Source organism: Branchiostoma lanceolatum, chromosome 17, assembly GCF_035083965.1.
Source record: "Branchiostoma lanceolatum isolate klBraLanc5 chromosome 17, klBraLanc5.hap2, whole genome shotgun sequence".
Lineage (NCBI taxonomy): Eukaryota > Metazoa > Chordata > Leptocardii > Amphioxiformes > Branchiostomatidae > Branchiostoma > Branchiostoma lanceolatum.
In genome coordinates, this window is record NC_089738.1 from 5,797,647 (window position 1) to 5,820,793 (window position 23,147).

Here is a 23,147-nt window from a genome sequence, read left to right on the forward strand (position 1 = left end):
TCTTCGTGACCAACCACAGTCGCTCATGGAGCGGGCAGTGTGGTGGATAGAATACGTCATCAACATGGCGGCCTCCCCCATTTCAGATCGAGGGCGATCGAACTTCCGTTCTACCTGTACTACATGTTAGACGTTATTGGCCTGATTGTTGGAGTTGTATCTGCTGTATTGTTGTCTTGTTGGAAGTGTTGTTCTGTGGCATGTGCAAGAAAAGTAACGCCAACACCAAAAAGAAAACCAGCTGACCCTTTGGGTTTGAAAGCCGGAGATTCATTGCAAATATCAATCAAAGGGAAAATCACCCGTTTTAAAAAATCATTTAATCAAACTGAATATATGTCAAGACACCTAAGTGGAGGAAATAAAGTACCCATCAATGCTTGCGCCGACTACCAACTTCACGGCCCGCCTCGGTAGGCCACAGGATCGTAATCAAGCTTCCTATTTTAATACATGGTAATCATGTCAGAAACAGGCTGTCAAAAGTCACCTACCTGAGTTTTAGTCCATGAAAAACATGCATTGGCAGGGCTGTCAGGAATCTAGAGTTTCAATCTAGAGCATAATTTCTACTTTCTAGTCGGCACAACCCCTACGAATCCGGCCTTGTTTACAAAAATTGACCTTTGACCCCCTTCTCCACCTGATAATCACACAAAAACAGCAACCTTTGCAGGCCTACAGACAACACAGACATGGATGAAAGTCTAATTTTTCAACTTAATAAGAAGATAGAAGCCCTTACCTGAAAAATCCAGCTCCAAAATATCAACATATCCTGAAAAAAGCCCCTTTACAGCTACTTTTACCAAGGGTACCAAACCTATTTAAAGTTGGCCTTCTGCGCCTGCGCGGATTACTAGTGTGTCGCCGGTACCTACAGAGCTGATGAACCATGATGATATAATATTGCAGTTTTGTTAACAATCTTTTTTGACAATAGTATATATGATTATGTTTAATCTTCAAGCAGACGTTTGGGTGGAATATCGTAACGTTTCTTGACTGTCAGACCTCTCTGGCAGCTACCTACACCAACCACATGGTAACTTTCAAAAGTTACTACGGATCTGTTTTTCTAACACTGTCTTTGGTTGTTATGAGGTACACATCGGTAATCTGAATCTGCTTGTAAATGCGTATCAGCCATTTCGATGATAAATCATGATGACGTCAGTGAATAGATGAGCAAGTAGTTTTTAAGACACTCGCATTATCAAGAAAAAATCCTTGCATTTGTCTTCATTTATTGTTTAGTATAGTCGAATGAACGCCGAAATTAAAGGCAGTTTAAACTTAGAATGGATATTTTATAATGCACAAGTGCACTCTAAGACACCACAGTAACGGTTAACGTTAACCACCCCTGTGACGAAATGGGTCACTCCTGATGAGAGGTGTCCACCCACACACACAGCTAGGCCACAGGATCGTGATCAAGCTTCCTATCTTACTACATGGTAATCGTGTAAGAAACAGGCTGTCAAAAGTCACCTACCCGAGTTTTAGTCCATGAAAAACATGCATTGGCAGGGCTGTCAGGCCTCTAAAGTTTCAATCTAGAGCATAATTTCAATTTTCTAATCGGCACAACCCCTAGGAATCCGGCTTGTTTACAAAAATTGACCTTTGACCCCCTTTCCACCTGATAATCACACAAAACCAGCAAACTTTGCAGGCCTACAGACACAACAAAGATGGATGAAAGTCTGATTTTTCAACTTAATAAAAAGGTAGAAACCCTTACCTGTAAAATCCAGCTCCAAAATATCAACATATCCTAAAAAAATCCCCTATACAGCTACCTTTATATAATTTGCCAAGGGTACCAAACCTATTTCCATGAGCTAAAATTTGGTCTACTGCGCATGCGCGGATTACTAGTGCGTGGCCTCCACCCACATACACAGCTAGAATAAGTCTTGATGCGCAGAACACACGACCTCATTTTACCTCCGTGATCCGAGGCAGAAGACATGCCCGATAAACTATCAGGTAAGAACTTGACAAGGCGACGTCCATATTTTATATCGTTGCTGGAGTTTCTACTGATGTCCTTTCTTTGTTTTGCTTACCTAACATCGCCGTGCTCTGTTAAGTGTTGTTGTCTCGCCAATTAATTTAATTTTCTGATTGGTTAAAATGCATCTTTTTAAATGTTCTGAAGATAGACTATGACATACTTTGTATATACTCTGTACTGTGACCAATTTTGGAGAAGGTAGTTAGCTGAAATTGAGAAATAATGGAACAGAATCGGTCACTTCAAATGTTGCTATACCGTTCCCGGGAGGGCATATTGTTTCAGAACTGTTGTATGCAAGAAGATTGCTCTACAGCGTACAAACCTAAATATTCTGTGATTGTTACAAACTGCATGCATTCCTTATTCCTTAATATCTTGGGATGAACTTATTTTCTCAATTTTTACCAAGATTTGTCCTGGCGTTTTTGAAAAAACGTAAACCATGTTAGATCTCGTGACGATCAACTGATGTATTCTGAAGTATCGTGCGGAAGCTTCGTGGGAATGGTTTTAATGAGTACACTGTTTTTCAGGGACCTGGGTTTGAGGGGATGGGCGGTGATTTCTGTTGTTATTTTCCTGTGACTAAGAAAACAACGCAACATGATGCATTTACAAACGGAAGAAATTTTGTGTACCCATGTTGCAGAGAATATTAATATCATAATCTCTCACAGACCAAACAAATTACATATAAAAATTATTTTTAGAAGTGCTGATATTTCTTCACACGGGTTAAAAATTTGGTTCTGTATGCGACAAATGGCGCTTTTAATAAATTGGACATTAATTGGCAGCGCTAAGTTAATACAATGCACAAACACTTTTAGGCAAATATACGTTACTATTCTATTCCAGTCAGAAAGTATTGAAGTACAAAATAAGACGAAACTTGACTTAAGATATTTCTAAATGAAACTTCATTCCGAATTTACGTTGTTTACTTCCATATTCGGCAAGGAATACCCTGAAAGAACATGGGGAAGTTTTTTAAGACGTAAGTACACTTTCCTGTGAAAAAGGACTTTCAGCTGATTTCAACGTTGTTTCTCGCTAATATGATTATGATCAGTTTGTTCGTTAAAATCGTTCAATGTATTTTCTAATGATCTTTTCAGATTCTGACCCATTAGTAAAGATTCCAGTACGGCCGCTGCTGCTCAATATGTTCCACTTGTTCTTCGTCGCCGCCATTTTGTGTCAACATGTCCAAGCTGCCGACATCCTCGTCGTGGCATTGACATACGGCAGCTCGTGGATGAGCGTGGCGAAGATTGCCGAAGTCTTGGCTTCCCGAGGACACGTCGTCACTGTGTTGGCCCATGCAAGTCAGAAGAACGACCTCATGCGGAAATGGCCGACCTTGCAGTACGAAACATTCGGAGATCCTGACAAACCACCGTTGATGAAGGAAGTCTATAAAACTATGATTCCAAAGTTGGTAGGTATTTTGTGCTTAGACATGGCGAAAAAAATAAATAGATGAGCACTCGATACCTTATTTCGTACGATAGTCTGTATCAACTCTCGTTCCTGTTTATGCTTAATTAAAAAGTGTTTATTGTCCTAAACACTTACAATTACAAGTTAACAAAAAGATTTATCGGACAATGATCTTTCAACCGATGATAGTCACTTAGCAAAGCTTATGTGTGATGGGATCTTGAACGATCAGGAGGAATGAATAACAATAAAAAGGTTATGAATCAAATAGAATAAGTAGAACGAGTCAGCATAATATACAAGCACAAAAAAAAGTAGCTGATGTTGGACAAATCCGGTGCACATGACGTCAATCACAAAAGAGTTCCACACCCTCATACGTTTGCAAATAGTCTTAACCTTCTCTTTTATCAAAGTCCTCATTTACATAAACCATATTAGTAAAACATCCTTATCACTCAAATAACACAACTTGCTGAAAATACACAATTCCTATCCTACCTTCCATTTGGAAAGAATCCAATTCTAAGCCTATTGTAGCATTTTCTTTAACATGTGAGGCCTAGATCTGCTTATCTATGTCTAATGATTTTCACCTTTACTTGAGTTCCAAGTGCTGCAAGCATGTTATTCTCATCATTTACCAACAGTATTCAATCACAGTATTTTCTCCATCATTTTCATAATTTATAATTATGCATCGATGTCACTTTCTTGCTCAGTCATATATGTCATATGTTCGAACATGAAACACATTGGATTTACAGATCTTCCTCATCAATTATGCAAATTAGATCATGATTTGCAAATTAATCATATAATCATTTCAATCATCAAAAGTAATGACGATCCCTCGACCGCTTATTGAGTTATTCTCTTTCAAAGCCTCAAAAACCAGAGCGGCTGCTGGAGTTGCAAATAAGGCTTTTAGAGATCGAGGCGAAACCTATACCACAACTTCATAAGCCCAAAAGTTATCTTGTATGAAAGATTTCCATAGGATATCCAGAACACGAGATAATTTGAACAATGAAAGTCCTGATGCAGTTCCACAGGTGATCGTCCATTATCGAACTTGACCTTTGTTTTGCCAAAAACATTGAAATTGTCACGAAGAGTCATCCACGGCCAGCGCTTCTCGTCGAGTTATCAGATCCAAAACACACCAAAAACAAACGGCACCGAAAACTGTAGCCTTATTATCAAACGTACCCTTTCGTCACTCTTTCGTCAAACATCCGGGCTTCAATCTACAAAGCTGTTGTGTAACATTCCTACAATATTCTAATGTATATTTACAAACGTTACAGGCATTTTCTTCATCTGGAGCGTTAGACCTCATGACTCTTTGGAATGCCTCGGGTTCTGCTCTGCTGGACCTTAATGAAGAGACGTTGAGTGACAAGCAACTTCTGACGAAACTTAAGAACAGCCACTATGACGTAGTCCTGACGTATGAGGTTACCTCTTGCGGGCCCATCGTGGCGCAGTACTTGGACCTGCCGCTAGTCTGCACAATGAGGTCTCTGCCTGGGGGCAATGGTGTGTTCATATTTGTACAGTGCAGGCCAACTTATATCTACCGTAATCTTCTTATATACTCAGTCCTAGGTCCTCCTTTTCCAACGGAAATGTTAAGCTATACAGCTACTGCGGTAAGAATTAGTTCAGTGCTCAGATGAGTGGCCCCCATAACGGCCTTGCACTGAGCGAGTAAGTTTAAAAAAAAAACAGCTATAGATTTTTACCAGCTTGGTCGACCCATTGGCATCGGTTGGGTGGTTCTACCAGTACACTCGTCGTTTCTACAAATACTGCGATCTCTACTGGTAGCATCGCTGATGTTGCCAGGTCGCCGTTTCCACCCCGAAATCGGACTGGACAGCTTTTTCTGCGAATCGGACCGGACAGCTAATTCCAACAACCCTCTTTACTGTAACACACATCTTTCGTGCAGTACACTTTAGCTTCTGTGTATCAATCTTTGAACGGTTTAACCTCATGATCAGAAACATATAACATCACACTAGAATATAAAGTTAAGTTGTAGTTACTATAGCATGTCTTTTAATCCTATTTTTCAGACATCCGTGCCACCGGTGTCCCTAATCCTCTGGCTTACGTGCCAACAATGTCATCGGGGTTGTCTGATCATATGACATTTCCACAGAGAGTGACGAACGTGTTGGTTTACTTTACATTTGCTATGGGGCAGCTGATCTTCGATAAAAGTTATGACCATCTTGCAAGCAGGTTAGTTTGTAAGCATAGCAGTACATTGCCGCATGGCAAGTATATAATTTACTACTTGTTTTTTAAGTCGGTTTTCAAGTGGTTACTGTTAGATTTGATAAATGCTCATAAGTTTCATTAAATTCACGTTTTCAGGATGTGATGTTACGCCATTGGCAAAACTGTATTTAATGCAAATTCATTCATACTTTCGAGTCAATGATGCCAGATGACTGGAAGAGTCCGTGTCTTTTCTATGGAGTGAAATTATGTTTAAAATGGCACTTAGGAACATTATTTTTTGCAACCAACAGAACGATTGGCCACAACTTCACAATATCTGCTGCCTTGGCAAAAACCGACGTATGGCTCTACCAATCAGATCTCATGTTCGACTTCCCTAAACCCATGATGCCAAATATGGTCAGCATAGCAGGTCACATGGCTGAGGACGTCAAGCCGCTTAGTGAGGTCTGTCTTTAGAAAAACTAGTCGATTTGTGGTGTTACGTAGAAAGGAATATCCAAATGATGAAAAGCATAATCTCTGTACAAACATATAATGTAAACTTACAGCTTGTTTTTATGTATGGCCATATAAAGATGCAACTTGATACAGAGGGTTGAGACTTACGTAGAGTTTTAACATCTCTTTTGTGATTGGACTAACTGATAGACTTTTCTCAACCTAACAATATAGGAAATGGAGAAGTTCGTGCAGAGTTCTGGAGATGACGGTGTCGTCCTAGTAACGTTCGGCTCCCTGATAGCGGATATGCCCGCAGAGAAAGCCGACATGCTGGCCGCTGCTTTCGCCCGTCTGCCGCAAAAGGTCGTGTGGCGCTACGCTGGGACGCCACCTCCAAGTCTGGGGTCCAACACCAAAACCATGGAGTGGGTGCCTCAAAACGACTTACTAGGTAAATACGTACTACATAATCTCCAAGCAGATCTATAGGTTGCTAAGACCATATCAAACTGGCAGAGGAAATACATCTTGGATTGCTATACAAGCTCCTTCTTCCAGTTGGATACGGTCTTTGCAATCCATTGGGCCTGCTTGGAGACTATGTACTACACACAGCGGAGAATGATGGCATAATAGAATATAAGCAACAAACTTATGTCTAAGTCTTTTCTCTACTTTATTTGTTTGGTGATGATGATTGATCACAAAAACCATTCGTCTATCAGGTCTTACATGCAGATAGACCAATTACCTTAATTTAAGACTTGGTAATTCTAAAATGTCATAAATGCGCTGTGTAGAATAATCAACAACTCTTGCATATGCTCGTATCTACGGCAAAGAAGAAGTAGAAGACGTGCCGTAGTGTTACATGTGTTATATGGTTTTGTGATGCAGATGACGCAGATGGGTGATCATGAAAGAATTTCGTATATCATTCATTACTTCGACAATGTTTTTCGTTATTCCTTACGACTTAATCTTTCAAACAAACAGCTCATCCAAAGACAAAGGCGTTTGTATCACATTGTGGATACAACGGAGTAGCAGAGGCCATGTACCACGGGGTGCCCCTGGTCGGTATGCCTCTGATGAATGATGCTCATGACAACATCGCCCGGGTGGTGGCCCGAGGGATGGCGGTGTCACTGGACATCCACACCGTGACGCCAGAGGAGGTTTATCAGGCTATTACTACCGTTATTTCGGATCCTTGGTAAGTATGAGGTAGAGTACCCTGGGAGTCCAGACACCGTATATCGGCGCGCCACCGAGCACCGCACGCGCGCCTAAGCTTTCCCGCCTAGCAGAGCTTGGGTTTACAGCGGAGAGTGGTGCGGGGTCGGTATTCGGGGGCAGCGGGAGGGTGGGCCGGGAAATCTTAGGCGCGCGTGCGGTGCTCGGTGGCGCGCCGATATACGGTGTCTGGACTCCCAGGGTAGAGGAAGAGTGACTCTCTTCAAAGCTTACTCAATTCCTGCCTCTTCTCCTCTTTCCCTCGTTCTCATTTACATGTACACATTTTGTAACTTCCGTTACCGTTTGAAGTAAAGACGTTCCTAGACATTAAGATCTACCACATATAAGTCGGTGCCAAACTGTCGTTGTTATGACGACTTAAAACTTTTCTTGCGTTTAACAACGACAGTTTGGCACCTGATATGTGGCATATCTTAATGTCAAAAAACGTCTAACTTCAAACGGTACGGAAGTTACAAAATGTGTACATTTAAATGAGAACGAGCGTTTATTCTTGAGTTAAACATCATTGTTCTGGAGTAAATTCTGTTTTCTTTAACCAGCTGTTGGTCCAGGTAAACATCGTTGTCACGTGAGATGTCACGTGATGTACTCAAACTTTGCTGAATTTTGTTTCAGGTACAAGGAGAAAGCGGACCAGGTCTCCACGCATCTTCGTGACCAACCACAGTCGCCCATGGAGCGGGCAGTGTGGTGGATAGAACACGTCATCAAACATGGCGGCCTCCCCCATCTCAGGTCGAGGGCGATCGAACTTCCGTTCTACCAGTACTACTTGTTAGACGTTATTGCCCTGATTGTTGGAGTTATAGCTGCTATATTGTTGTCTTGTTGGAAGTGCTGTTGCTATGCGTGTCGAGTATGCAAAAGGGGTAATACTGACATCAAACTGAAAACTAATTGACCGACTGTTATCGAAATCGCGGTACGTATGCCTAAACACCTCACGAAACCTCATCCGACCTCACCCGACCTCATCCGAGTCTGAAATGCAGTGTATACGGGGTAGGGACATTATTTGACGTTCTGGATACGTTAAATATGCAATTATGAATGCAAAACAAGCAGCAACCAAGTATTTACCAGTTTTTATAAGTTACTCCGCTCGTTTCCAAGATAGAGGGGTGATACGCGCCGTTTTGAGTATCAAGACATGGTCACGGAAAAAGTCAATAGTGCAGTCAAAATAGGTCAGATCAAGCATATAAATGTGTCTCCGGTATCGTGACCAGTTGACCAATCTCCTACAGTGCTTCAGAGGAATCAGAATATTTTCAGAAACGAGATTTTTCGAGTCAAAGTTGGGTTTTCCGCGGTCTCGCCATTTTTTCAACCCAAATACGCATGAGGTCGGGTGAGGTGTTTAGGCACACCCCGAAATCGTATTTCCTTGAACAACAATAGAATGCAGACATGACACATGGGTATTCCTTGAACGTATTCCAGACGGATTTAGAAGCTACGTAAAGTAAGATTTAATTTATTTATGTTTTCAGGCTGTGGTTGATCTTCAATGCTGTTGTACGCTTCATCTTAGAGCTATGGATGATAAAAAGACATAAATATAAGCTATACAAAAGGATAAAAGTAGGGTATTCCCTGAACGTATTCCAGACGGATTTAGAAGCTACGTAAAGTAAGATTTAATTTATTTATCTTGTCAGGCTGTGGTTGATCTTCAATGCTGTTGTACGCTTCATCTTAGAGCTATGGATGATAAAAAGATATAGATATGAGCTATACAAAAGGATAAAAGTAGGGTATTCCCTGAGCGTATTCCAGACGGATTTAGAAGCTACGTAAAGTAAGATTTAATTTATTTAATATGTTGTCAAGCTGTGCACGTGGTTGATCTTCAATGCTGTTGTACGCTTCATCTTAGAGCTATGGATGATAAAAAGATATAGATATGATATATACAAAAGTATAAAAGTAGGGTATTCCCTGAACGTATTCCAGACGGATTTTGAAGCTACGCAAAGTAAGATTTAATCTATTCATGTTGTCAGGCTGTGGTTGATCTTCAATGCTCTTGTAGTAGACTTGTACGCTTCATCTTAGAGCTATGGATGATAAAAAGATATAGATATGAGCTATACAAAAGAATAAAAGTAGGGTATTCCCTGAACGTAATCCTGACGGATTTAGAAGCTACGTAAAGTAAGATTTAATTTATTTAATATGTTGTCAGGCTGTGCACGTGGTTGATTTTCAATGCTGTTGTACGCTTCATCTTTAATAGAGCTATGGATGATAAAAAGATATAGATATAAGCTATACAAAAGGATAAAAGTAGATTATTCCCTGAACGTATTCCAGACGGATTTAGAAGCTACGTAAAGTAAGATTTAATTTATTTATGTCGTCAGGTTGTGGTTGATCTTCAATGCTCTTGTAGTAGACTTGTACGCTTCATCTTAGAGCTATGGATGATAAAAAGATATAGATATAAGCTATACAAAAGAATAAAAGTAGGGTATTCCCTGAACGTAATCCTGACGGATTTAGAAGCTACGCATGCAGAACCTATTTACGTCCAGTTTGGCTCATGTCCACATGTCGCGGTGCATCATGCCAAAGCCTGTTCTCATGAGCAACAAAGAACGTCATAAGTATGATCCTTAGCCATCTCTCTCTATTCTACAAAACAATGAAAAAGGTTTACGTCCAGCGACATAACAGAATAAACTCCTGAACCAGTAACAACAAGTTGCACGGAAGCGTCACGCACAACGTATTTCATATGTAATATTGACACCGCGTACTTCATCATGTTTTTCTAACTTGCACGATATCTATTATCTGACGTTAAACCTTTCTTTGATATTCAGACTATCCATGGTGATTCGAGGTTTGAAACTCTTACCACTTTTAGGAAGGTTCGATACAACCTAGCTACCCCCGCACTGGAGGCTAATTTTTGCACGGCAAAACATAATGGCCATGCGTTTACCACGTGAACACGTGCTGCGCATGTCGGGGAAAATTCACAGATAAACGTTGTTTTCTTCCATCGCGTCAAGCAAGTGGCGGGACAGACATAGTGATTTTACTATTATTTGTCTGTAGACTACTTTGGACAGTTACTGTGCATTTTTTTTCTGGTCTATGTTCGTCAAGCATAGTGCTAGAAGGGAAAATACTGAAGTGGACGATTATGGGTTACCCTAGCAAAATTCTACATCATATACCTCAGTATAAATACATGCCCGCACGGCGTTAAATAGGTGGAGAAAAAGTTACAGACCATGCATTTTCTTGTTAACGTGTTAGAAGAGCTGATATTTCTGCCCATGGGTTTGAGATTTGGTTCTGTCCGCGCGGTTTCAAGATAAATACGTTTTGAATAAATCGGACATTAATTGGTCATGTTACGTTAGTAATTGTAAAATACAGTTACTAAGGCTATAAGTTGACAAACAAGTACTAGTATGTAGGAACACATTGCAAACGGTAATCTTTAGGTTTAAGTTCAACTCAAGATTTCTTAAGAGCGCCCAGTTCAAGTTTGTCTAGTAATGGTTAACATGTTACACATGGCTGTAATTGATCTGAAGGGTACTCAGAGGGTTATCGGAATATTGATGCTGTATAATGCAGGTTCAAGACCAAGTTGCAAATTCAATCGCGTTCTTGCATTCAGAAAAGAATCACATAAAGAAGTACCAGAACACTATCCTCTGGAGTTGACTAAGCCTTCAAATGTGCATGTAATTTTAACTTACCAGATCTCCCGTATCTTCGTGACCAACCACAGTCGCCCATGGATCGGGCAGTGTGGTGGATTGAACACGTCATCAAACATGGCGGCCTCCCCCATCTGGGTCGAGGGCGATCGAACTTCCGTTCTACCAGTACTACATGTTAGACGTTATTGCCCTGATTGTTGGAGTTATATTTGCAGTATTGTTGTCTTGTTGGAAGTGCTGTTCGTTGGCATGTGGCATGTGCAAGAAAAGTAACGCCAACACCAAAAAGAAAACCAGCTGACCCTTTGGTTTCGGAAACCGGAGATTTATTGCAAATATCAATCAAAGGGAAAATCACCCGTTTTAAAAAATCATTTAATCAAACTGAATATATGTCAAGACACCTAAGTGGAGGAAGTAAAGTACCCATCAATGCCCGCGCCGACTACCAAATTCACGGCCCGCCTCGGTACATACAGAGCTGATGAAGCATGATGATATAATCTTGCAGTTTTGTTAACACTCTTTGTAACAATAGTATTATATGATTATGTTTGATCTTCAAGCAGACGTTTGGGTGGAATATCGTAACGTTTCTTGACTGTCAGAACTCTCTGGCAGCTACCTACACCAACCACATGGTAACTTTCAAAAGTTACTACGGATCTGTTTTTCTAACACTGTCTTTGGTTGTTATGAGGTAGACATCGGTAATCTGAATCTGCTTGTAAATCCGTATCAGCCATTTCGATGATAAATCATGATGACGTCAGTGAATAGATGAGCAAGTAGTTTTTAAGACACTCGCATTATCAAGAAAGAATCCTTGCATTTGTCTTCATTTACTGTTTAGTATATTCGAATGAACGCCGAAATTAAAGGCAGTTTAAACTTAGAATGGATATTTTCTAATGCAAAAGTGCGCTTTAAGACACCAAAGTAACGGCTAACGTTAACCACCCCTGTAGTGAAATGGGTCACTCCTGATGAGAGGTGTCCACCCACATACACAGCTAGGCCACAGGATCGTACTCAAGCTTCCTATCTTAATACAAGGTAATCATGTAAGAAACAGGCTGTCAAAAGTCACCTACCTGAGTTTTAGTCCATGAAAAACATGCATTGGCAGCGCTGTCAGGCCTCTAAAGTTTTAATCTAGAGAATAATTTTAACTTTCTAATCAGCACAACCCCTACGAATCCGGCCTTGTTTACAAAAATTGACCTTTGACCCCCTTCTCCACCGTAATTACACAAAAACAGCAAACTTTGCAGGCCTACAGACACCACAAACACTGATGAAAGTCTGATTTTTCAACTTAATAAGAAGGTAGAAACCCTTACCTGTAAAATCCAGCTCCAAATATCAACATATCCTTAAAAAGAAGCCCCTTTACAGCTACCTCTACCAAGGGTACCAAACCTATTTCCTGGGCTAAAAGTTGGTCTTCTGCGCCTGCGCGGATTACTGGTGTGTCGCCTACACAGCTAGAATAACTCTTGATGCGTAGAACACACGGCCTCTGTTTACCTCCGTGTTCCGAGGCAGAAGACACGCCCAATAAACTATCAGGTAAGAACTTGACACGGCGACGTCCATATTTTATATTGTTGCTGGACTTTCTACCGATGTTCTTTCTCTGTTGTGCCTACCGAACATCACCGTGCTCTGTTAAGTGTTGTTGTCGTGCCATTTAATTTGCTGATTGGTTAAAATGCAATTATTTTAGATGTCCTGAAAATAGACATACTTTGTATATACTCTGTACTGTGACCAATTTTGGAAAAGGTAGTTAGCTGAAATTGAGAAATAATGGAACAGAATCGGTCACTTCAACTGTTGCTATACCGATCCCGGGATAACAAATTGTTACAGAACTGTTGTATGCTAGAAGATTGCTCTACAGCGTACAAACCTAAATATTCTGTGAATGTTACAAACTGCATGCATTCCTTATTCCTTAAATTCTTGGGATGAACTTTTTTTCTCAATTTTTAACAAGATTTGTCCAGGCGTTTTTGAAAAAAACGTAAACCATGTTAGATCTCGTGACGATCAACTGATGTATTCTGAAGTATCGTGTGGAAGCTTCGTGGGAATGGTATCAATGAGTACACACTGTTTTTCAGGGACCGGGCTTGAGGGGATGGGTGGTGATTTCTGTTGTAATTTTCCCCTGACTAAGAAAACAATGCAACATGATGCATTTACAAACGGAAGAAATTTTGTGTACCCATGTTGCAGTGGATATTAATATCCAAATCTCATAGTTTTTTTTGAATGCCATGAGTCGTAGCCTTTTTCGGGGGGGGGGGGGACGCGTTGTTGACAACATAGACCTCAGTATATATACATGCTCGCACGGCGTTAAACATGCGGATAAAAGCTTTCAGACCAAATAAATTATATATAGTAATCATTTTTAGAAGTGCTGATATTTCTTAACATGGGTTAAAAATTTGGTTCTGTCCGCGACGTTTTTAATGAATTGGACGCTAAGTTAATACAATGCACAAAATTGTTACGCAAATCTACGTTACTATTCTATTCCAGTTCTGTTCAAGTATTGAAGTACAAAATAAGACAAAACTTGATATTTCTAAATGTAACTGCATTCCGAATTTACGTTGTTTACTTCCATATTCGGTAATAAGGAATACCCTGAAAGAACATGGGAAAGTTTTCTAAGACTAAAACACCCTTTCCTGTGAAAAAGGACTTTCAGCTTATTTCAACATTTTTTGTCGCTAATATCATAGTGATCAGTTTGGTCGTTAAATTCGTTCAATGTCTTTTCTAATGATCTTTTCAGATTCTGATCCATTAGTAAACATTCCAGTACGGCCGCTGCTGCTCAATATGTTCCACCTGTTCTTCGTCGCCGCCATTTTGTGTCAACATGTCCAAGCTGCCGACATCCTCGTCGTGACAATGACATACGGCAGCACCTGGATGGGCGTGGCGAAGGTTGCCGAAGCCTTGGCCTCCCGAGGACACGTCGTCACTGTGGTGGCTCCTGCTAGTCACAAGAGCGACCTCATGCGGAAATGGCCGACCTTGCAGTACGAAACATTCGGAGATCCTGACAAACCACCGTTGATAAAGGAAGTCTATAAAACTATGATTCCAAAGTTGGTAGGTATTTTGTGCTTAGACATGGCGACAAAAAAATAGATAGATGAACACTTGATAACTTATTTCGTACGATAGTCTGTATCAACTCTCGTTCCTGTTTATGCTTAAATAAAAAGTGTTTATTGTCAAAACACTTACAATTACAAGTTAAAAAAAAAGATTTATCGGACAATGATCTTTCAACAGATGATAGTCACTTAGCAAACCTTATGTGTGATGGGATCTTGAACGATCACGAGGAATGAATAGCAATAAAAAGGTTATGACTCAAATAGAATAAGTAGAACAAGTCAGCATAATATACAAGCACCAAAAAAAGTAGCTAATGTTGGACAAATCTGGTGACGTTAATCACAAAAGAGTTCCACACCCTCATACGTTCGCAAATAGTGTTAACTTTCTCATTTATTATACAAATAAATTCCACAATTTCATAAACCATATTAGTTAAACAGCCTTATCACTCAAATAACACAAGTTGTTGAAAGTACACAATTCCTATCCTCCCATTCATTTGGAAAGAACCCCATTCTAAGCCTATTGTAGCATTTTCTTTAACAAATGAGGCCTATAGATCTGCATATCTATGTCTAATGATTTTCACCTTTACTTGACTTCCAAGTGCTGCAAGCATGTAATTCTCATTGGATATTTGGAGTTTCTTTTAACACAACCAGGTAATCTCACCTGCTGACGTTTCGGTGTCTTTCAGACACCTTCTTCAGAGCTTCTGACTGGAGTACTGCTTCTCACAGCTATAAGTAGCCAATGTAGTTGGCGCTTTTGCGGCGAGAACGCAATTCCAAACGTAGCTGAGCTTGTATCCCCCCTCGTCTCGGTTCATCACTTGTGATGACTTCCTGATCCATACTGCCTCCTTAATCCAACGAATGCGTCTGTTGTCTTATCTGTCTATTACTTAAATTTTTCTACTTATATATATAATTATAGCGGTGAGAAGCAGTACTCCAGTCAGAAGCTCTGAAGAAGGTGTCTGACAGACAGACCGAAACGTCAGCAGGTGATATTACCTGGTTGTGTTAAAAGAAACTCCAAATATCCTATGTTCTACCAACCTGATGAAATTATTTTCGGATGTAATTCTCATCATTTACCAACAGTATTTAATCACAGAATGTTCTCCCTCATTTGCATAATTCATAATTATGTATCGATGTCACTTTCTTGCTCAGTTATATATGTCATATGTTCGAACATGAAGCAGATTGGATTGACACATCTTTCACATCAATTATGCAAATTAGATCATGATTTGCAAATTAATCATATAATCATTTCAATCATCAAATGTCATGACGATCCCTCGACCGTTTATTGAGTTATTCTCTTTCAAAGCCTCATAAACCAGAGCACCCCGACCAATCGAATCACGTGAATCGCATTGAATCGTATCAGCCCTTTCCCGACAAATCGCTTTCTAACTTGCGTTAACGACTACATCTGACCAGACAAACTCGCCAGTGAGATGGTGGAAGGTGTCAACTTTCAAAAGACGTTTTCAGATTGATAATTTTGGCACTTTGGAAGTGATTGAATCCGCCCGCGATTTAACTTCTAGTTTCTACTACTATTCTCTAAACGTTAAATCGCGGGCGGATTTAATTACTTCCAAAGTGCCGAATCTGAGTTTCAATGCGATTCACGTGATTCGATTGGTCGGGGTCCAGAGCGGCCGCAGTAGTTGCAAGTAAGGCTTTAAGAGATCGAGGCGAAACCTATACCACTACTTCATAAGCCCAAAAGTTATCTAGTATAAAAGATTTCCATTGGATGTCCAGAACACGTCGTATGAACACTGATGCAGTACCACAGGAAGCCACCAGGTGGTCGTCTATTATCGAACTTGACCTTTGTTTTGCCAAAAACATTGAAATTGTCACGAAGAGTCATCCACGGCTAGCGCTTCTCGTCGAGTTATCAGATCTAAAACACGCCAAAAACAAACGGCACCGAAAACTGTAGCCTTATTATCAAATGTATAATTTCGTCACTCTTTTGTGTAACATCCGGGCTTCATTCTACCAAGGACATGATTCTACAAAGCTGTTGTGTAACATTGCTACAATATTCTAATGTTTATGTACAAACGTTACAGGCATTTTCTTCATCTGGAGCGTTAGACCTCATGACTCTTTGGAGTACCGGGACTTCTGCTCTGCTGGACCTTAATGAAGAGACGTTGAGTGACAAGCAACTTCTGACGAAACTGAAGAACAGCCACTATGACGTAGTCCTGACGTATGCTGTTACCTTTTGTGGGCCCCTCGTGGCGCAGTACTTGGACCTGCCGCTAGTCTGCACAATGAGGTCTCTGCCTGGGGGCAATGGTGTGTTCATATTTGTACAGTGCAGGCCAACTTATATCTACCATAATCTTCTTATATACTCAGTCCTAGGTCCTCCTTTTCCAACGGGAATGTTAAGCTATACAGCTACTACGGTAAGAATTAGTTCAGTGCTCAGATGAGTGGCCCCCATAACGGCCTTGCACTGAGCGAGTAAATTAACAAAAAAACAGCTATAGATTTTTACCAGCTTGGTCGACCCATTGGCATCGGTTCGGTGGTTCTACCAGTACACTCGTCGTTTCTACAAATACTGCGATCTCTACTGGTAGCATCACTGATGTTGCCAGGTCGCCTTTTCCACCCCGAAATCGGACTGGACAGCTTTTTCCGCGAATCGGACCGGACAGCTAATTCCGACAACCCTCTTTACTGTAACACACATCTTTCGTGCAGTACACTTTAGCTTCTGTGTATCAATCTTCGAACGGTTTAACCTCATGATCAGAAACATATAACATCACACTAAAATATAAAGTTGTAGTTACTATAGCATGTCTTTCAATCCTATTTTTCAGACATCCGTGCCACCGGTGCCCCTAATCCTCTTGCTTACGTGCCAACAATGTCATCGGGATTGTCTGATCATATGACATTTCTACAGAGAGTGAAGAACGTGTTGGTTTACTTTACATTTTCTGCTATTGGGCAGCTGATCCTCGATAAAAAAATTGACGATCTTGCAAACAGGTCAGTTTGTTAGCATAGCAGTACATTGCGGCATGGCAATTTTAAAAGAATATAATTTACTACTTGTTATCTATGTCGGTTTTCAAGTAGTTACTGTTAGATTTGATAAATGCTCATAAGTTTCATAAAATTCACGTTTTCAGGATGTGATTTTACGCCATTGGCAAAACTGTATTTAATCCAAATTCATGCATACTTTCGAGTCAATGATGCCAGATGACTGGAGGAGTCCGTGTCTTTTCTATGGAGTGAAATTATGTTTAAAATGGCACTTAGGAACATTATTTTTGCCACCATCAGAACTATTGGCGACAATTTCACCATATCTGCCGCCTTGGCAAGAACCGACGTGTGGCTCTACCAATCAGATCTCATGTTCGACTTCCCTAAACCCATGATGCCAAATATGGTCAGCATAGCAGGTCACATGGCCGAGGACGTCAAGCCGCTCAGCGAGGTCTGTCTTTAGAGAATCAAGTCGACTAAGTAGTGTTACGTAGAAAGGAATATCCAAATAATGAAAAGCATAATCTCTGTACAAACATATAATGTAAACTTACAGCTTGTTTTTATGTAGGGCCATATAAAGATGCAACTTGATGCAGAGGGTTGAGACTTACGTAGAGTTTTAACATCTCTTTTGTGATTGGACTAACTGATAGACTTTTCTCAACCTAACAATATAGGAAATGGAGAAGTTCGTGCAGAGTTCTGGAGATGACGGTGTCGTCCTAGTAACGTTCGGCTCCCTGATAGCGGATATGCCCGCAGAGAAAGCTGACATGCTGGCCGCTGCTTTCGCCCGTCTGCCGCAGAAGGTCGTGTGGCGCTACGCTGGGACGCCACCTCCAAGTCTGGGGTCCAACACCAAAACCATGGAGTGGGTGCCTCAAAACGACTTACTAGGTAAATACGTACTACACACTGCGGAGAATGATGGCATAACGGGAATAGAATAAGCAACTTATGTCTAAGTCGTTTGTCTACTTTAACTGTTTGGTGATGCTGGTTGATCACAAAAACATTCATCTATCAGGTCTTACAGGTAGATAGACTAATTACCTTAATAGAAGACTTGGTAATTTCAAAATATCATAAATGCGCTGTGTAGAATAATCAACAACTCTTGCATATGTTCGTATCTACGTATCTTGCATATGGCGAATAATAAACAACAAACGTGTCGTAGTATTACATGTGTTTGGTTGTTTTGTGATGCAGATGACGCAGATGGGTGATCATTAAAGCATGTCGTATATCATTCATTACTTCGACAATGTTTTTCGTCATGACTTACGACTTAATCTTTCAAACAAACAGCTCATCCAAAGACAAAGGCGTTTGTATCACATTGTGGATACAACGGAATAGCAGAGGCCATGTACCACGGGGTGCCCCTGGTTGGCATGCCTCTGATGAATGATGCTCATGACAACATCGCCCGGGTGGTGGCCCGTGGGATGGCGGTGTCACTGGACATCCACACCGTGACGCCAGAGGAGGTTTACCAGGCTATTACTACCGTTATTTCGGATCCTCGGTAAGTATGAGGTAGAGTGACTCTCAGCAATAGCTTACTCAAGTAACAACTTAAATATGACTTTAAAAGTGAGCCCCACTCTTGCTATCTTCAAGTCCCACGCTAAATTTGACTTTATAAGTTAGCCTACTTTTTCCTAATTTGGTTTCCTTTTCTTTTGCTTAATAGTAGTCCACTGTTTATTAGTATTTTTTACTAAGTTTAATAGCAGTCCACTGCTCTTACTTTGTTTAATACTTCTCGCTAACTCTACATTCATATTCATGTATGATATATCAAGTTATGGTATATTCTTTATTATATTGTTCTCATGACCTCTATATTGTTTCATTTTGTTTATCATCCAACTTATTATCTCCATGAAAAAAAGGTTTTTCATGGAGATACTGTTTTGCGTGCGTTTGGTGTTTGTGTGTATGTTTGTGTCACCGGATGCTTAAAGTCAGCATAACTGTAGTACATGTACATGGATTGTAATGATATTTGGTATGTGGGTAGGTGTTAGGAGGTGGAATTGTCAAGGTTGATTGTGGGCCCCATGGTATGTGTCACTGGAACTGCAATGGCGTATTTGTAAAAATCTTTTAAGGAGAATAACTGAATAAAGGAGCGACAGATTTTCATGTTATTTACTATGCAGGTAGCTTAGACAGAGATAAATACAATGAACTGCAAATTGGGCTTTATTTGCATAAGTAATGAGGAAAATCTTTATCTGCAGTGTTGTCCATTGCATATTGTGGTACCCCTACCTGTCAGTAGCTATCTATAGCGAAAGTGGGTCACTCCTCCCTTTGCCCGACAGTGTGGGTCATACCATTGAGCGATATAGAAGGGGGGAACTGGTTTAGTAAAAAAAACAAAGTTCATGGCGATTTTGGGTCCTAAGACTCTTGTTTCCTTTGTATAACTGATCAACTAAAAATGTTATGATTTGATAAAGGGAGGCCTTTACATAAGCAGAGTGAAACATTGCTCTGGAGTAAATTCTGGTGGTCAAGGTAAACATCGTTATCAACGTGAGACTGTGGGATGTAACTTAATGGACTCAAACTTTCCTGAGCTTTGTTTCAGGTACAAGAAGAAAGCGGACCAGGTCTCCACGCATCTTCGTGACCAACCACAGTCGCCCATGGAGCGGGCAGTATGCTGGACAGAACACGTCATCAAACATGGCGGCCTCCCCCATCTCAGGTCGAGGGCGATCGAACTTCCGTTCTACCAGTACTACTTGTTAGACGTTATTGCCCTGATTGTTGGAATTATAGCTGCTATATTGTTGTCTTGTTGGAAGTGCTGTTGCTATGCGTGTCGAGTATGCAAAAGGGGTAATACTGACATCAAACTGAAAACTAATTGACCGACTGTTATCGAAATCGCGGTACGTATGCCTAAACACCTGACCCGACCTCATCCGACCTCACCCGACCTCATCCGAGTCTGAAATGCAGTGTATACGGGGCAGGGACATTATTTGACGTTCTGGATACGTTAAATATGCAATTATGAATGCAAAACAAGCAGCAAGCTCTAAGTATTTACCAGTTCTTATAAGTTACTCCGCTTGTTTCATAGATAGAGGGGTGATACGCGCCGTTTTGAGTATCAAGACATGGTCACGGAAAAAGTCAATAGTGCAGTCAAAATAGGTCAGATCACTGCATATAAATGTGTCTCCGGTATCGTGACCAGTTGACCAATCTCCTACAGTGCTTCAGAGGAATCAGACTTATTTCAAAAACGAGATTTTTCGAGTCAAAGTTGGGTTTTCCGCGGTTTCGCCATTTTTTCAACCCAAATACGCATGAGGTCGGGTGAGGTCGGGTGAGGTGTTTAGGCACACCCCGAAATCGTATTTCCTTGAACAACAATAGAATGCAGACATGACACATGGGTATTCCCTGAACGTATTCCAGACGGATTTAAAAGCTACGTAAAGTAAGATTTAATTCATTTATGTTTTCAGGCTGTGGTTGATCTTCAATGCTGTTGTACGCTTCATCTTAGAGCTATGGATGATAAAAAGATATAGATATGAGCTATACAAAAGGATAAAAGTAGGGTATTCCCTGAACGTATTCCAGACGGATTTAGAAGCTACGTAAAGTAAGATTTAATTTATTTATGTTTTCAGGCTGTGGTTGATCTTCAATGCTGTTGTACGCTTCATCTTAGAGCTATGGATGATAAAAAGATATAGATATGAGCTATACAAAAGGTTAAAAGTAGGGTATTCCCTGAACGTATTCCAGACGGATTTAGAAGCTACGTAAAGTAAGATTTAATTCATTTAATATGTTGTGAGGCTGTGCACGTGGTTGATCTTCAATGCTGTTGTACGCTTCATCTTAGAGCTATGGATGATAAAAAGATATAGATATAAGCTATACAAAAGGATAAAAGTAGTATTCCCTGAGCGTATTCCAGACGGATTTAGAAGCTACGTAAAGTAAGATTTAATCTATTTATGTTTTCAGGCTGTGGTTGATCTTTACTGCTGTTGTACGCTTCATCTTAGAGCTATGGATGATAAAAAGATATAGATATGAGCTATACAAAAGTATAAATTTAAAGTAGAGTATTCTCTGAACGTATTTCAGCCGGATTTAGAAGCTACGTAAAGTAAGATTTAATTTATTTATGTTTTCAGGCTGTGGTTGACCTTTAATGCTGTTGTACGCTTCATCTTAGAGCTATGGATGATAAAAAGATATAGATATGAGCTATACAAAAGGATAAAAGTAGGGTATTCCCTGAACGTATTCCAGACGGATTTAGAAGCTACGTAAAGTAAGATTTAATTTATTTATGTTGTCAGGCTGTGGTTGATCTTCAATGCTCTTGTAGTAGACTTGTACGCTTCATCTTAGAGCTATGCCTATGGATGATAAAAAGATATAGATATGAGCTATACAAAAGGATAAAAGTAGAGTATTCCCTGAACGTAATCCTGACGGATTTAGAAGCTACGTAAAGTAAGATTTAATTTATTTAATATGTTGTCAGGCTGTGCACGTGGTTGATCTTCAATGCTGTTGTACACTTCATCTTAGAGCTATGGATGATAAAAAGATATAGATATAAGCTATACAAAAGGATAAAAGTAGAGTATTCCCTGAACGTAATCCTGACAGATTTAGAAGCTACGTAAAGTAAGATTTAATTCATTTAATATGTTGTCAGGCTGTGCACGTGGTTGATCTTCAATGCTGTTGTACGGTTCATCTTAGAGCTATGAATGATAAAAAGATATAGATATAAGCTATACAAAAGGATAAAAGTATACAAGTTGTAGAAAATAAATTGCTGAATTAAGATGAATACACATTTAGCAAAATGACTAACTGGCTTAATTATCTCCATGAAAAATGGAGATATAGTTTGTTATCTCCATGAAAAATGGAGATATTGTTTGGGTGTGTCTGTCTGTATGTGTATATGTGTGTGTGTGTGTGTGTGTGTGTGTGTTTCCGCACCACTCCAGTCAGCATAACTCAATAGCCTCTTGATGGATTACAATGATATTTGGTATGTAGGCGGGTGTTGTAAAGCCGAAATTCAAGGTCGATTTTGGGCCCCCTGGTACGTGACCATGGTACTGCAGCAGAACTTAGATTTTTGTATCTTTTGACCTGGAAGTGTTGTGGTCTTGATTTTTAGGTGGCAGATAGCTTGTGATGTAATAAAGAAGTGGTGTAGGTTTGGGCCCCCTAGCAGCTTCCTCTAGAACTGGAGGTGCGTTTTTGTGAAAATCTTCTAAGGCGAATAATTGAACAAAGGAACAACGGATTTTCATGATATTTAGTATGCAGGTATCTTAGATAGAGATATACACTATGAAAGGCAAGTTATGCTAATTGGGACTGAATTTGCATAGCTAATGAGGAAAATCTATATTTGCAGTGCTTTCCATTATCAGACATGTAACATATGTAGTTTATGGAAAATTGAGCATCAACAGATACCAATTATGCAAATAAATTATTAATTTGCATAATTAATGCAAAGCACCATAATTCATCTAATCGGCAAACTATAGGACTGTCAATATTGCAACAAGTAAGTTAGATAAAGGTGTTTATGACCAAGCATATATTATGCAAAAGTGCAAGTCATTTGCATAAATAGAATTGTTCATAGAGATATGAGGTCGTGGAACTCTTGTAGATGTTTTGGGTGTGCTTGTGTGTGTGTATGTGTTTTGTGTTTCCGCACTTTTGTAGTCAGCATAACTCAAGAACCTCTTGATGGATTACGATGATATTTGGAATGTGGGTGGGTGTTGTAAAGCCGAAAGT

The 23,147-nt window shown here is 40.1% G+C and overlaps 2 protein-coding genes across 2 annotated transcripts; both read left to right on the plus strand.

Moving 5' to 3' along the window:
- Positions 1 to 3,191: 3,191 nt before the first annotated feature.
- On the plus strand, positions 3,192 to 6,184 carry LOC136423340 (UDP-glucuronosyltransferase 1-2-like). Its single transcript, XM_066411470.1, has 4 exons — positions 3,192 to 3,467; positions 4,780 to 5,011; positions 5,554 to 5,722; positions 6,016 to 6,184. The coding sequence occupies exons 1-4, from the start codon at positions 3,192 to 3,194 to the stop codon at positions 6,182 to 6,184; spliced, it is 846 nt and encodes a 281-aa protein (XP_066267567.1).
- A 7,793-nt stretch (positions 6,185 to 13,977) lies between these two features.
- Positions 13,978 to 20,436, plus strand: LOC136423341 (UDP-glucuronosyltransferase 2B17-like). The gene is made up of 8 exons (XM_066411471.1): positions 13,978 to 14,253; positions 16,370 to 16,601; positions 17,138 to 17,309; positions 17,610 to 17,766; positions 17,996 to 18,215; positions 18,630 to 18,849; positions 19,924 to 20,104; positions 20,425 to 20,436. Exons 1-8 carry the CDS (start codon positions 13,978 to 13,980, stop codon positions 20,434 to 20,436), a joined length of 1,470 nt encoding a protein of 489 aa, XP_066267568.1.
- The last annotated feature ends 2,711 nt before the right edge of the window (positions 20,437 to 23,147 follow it).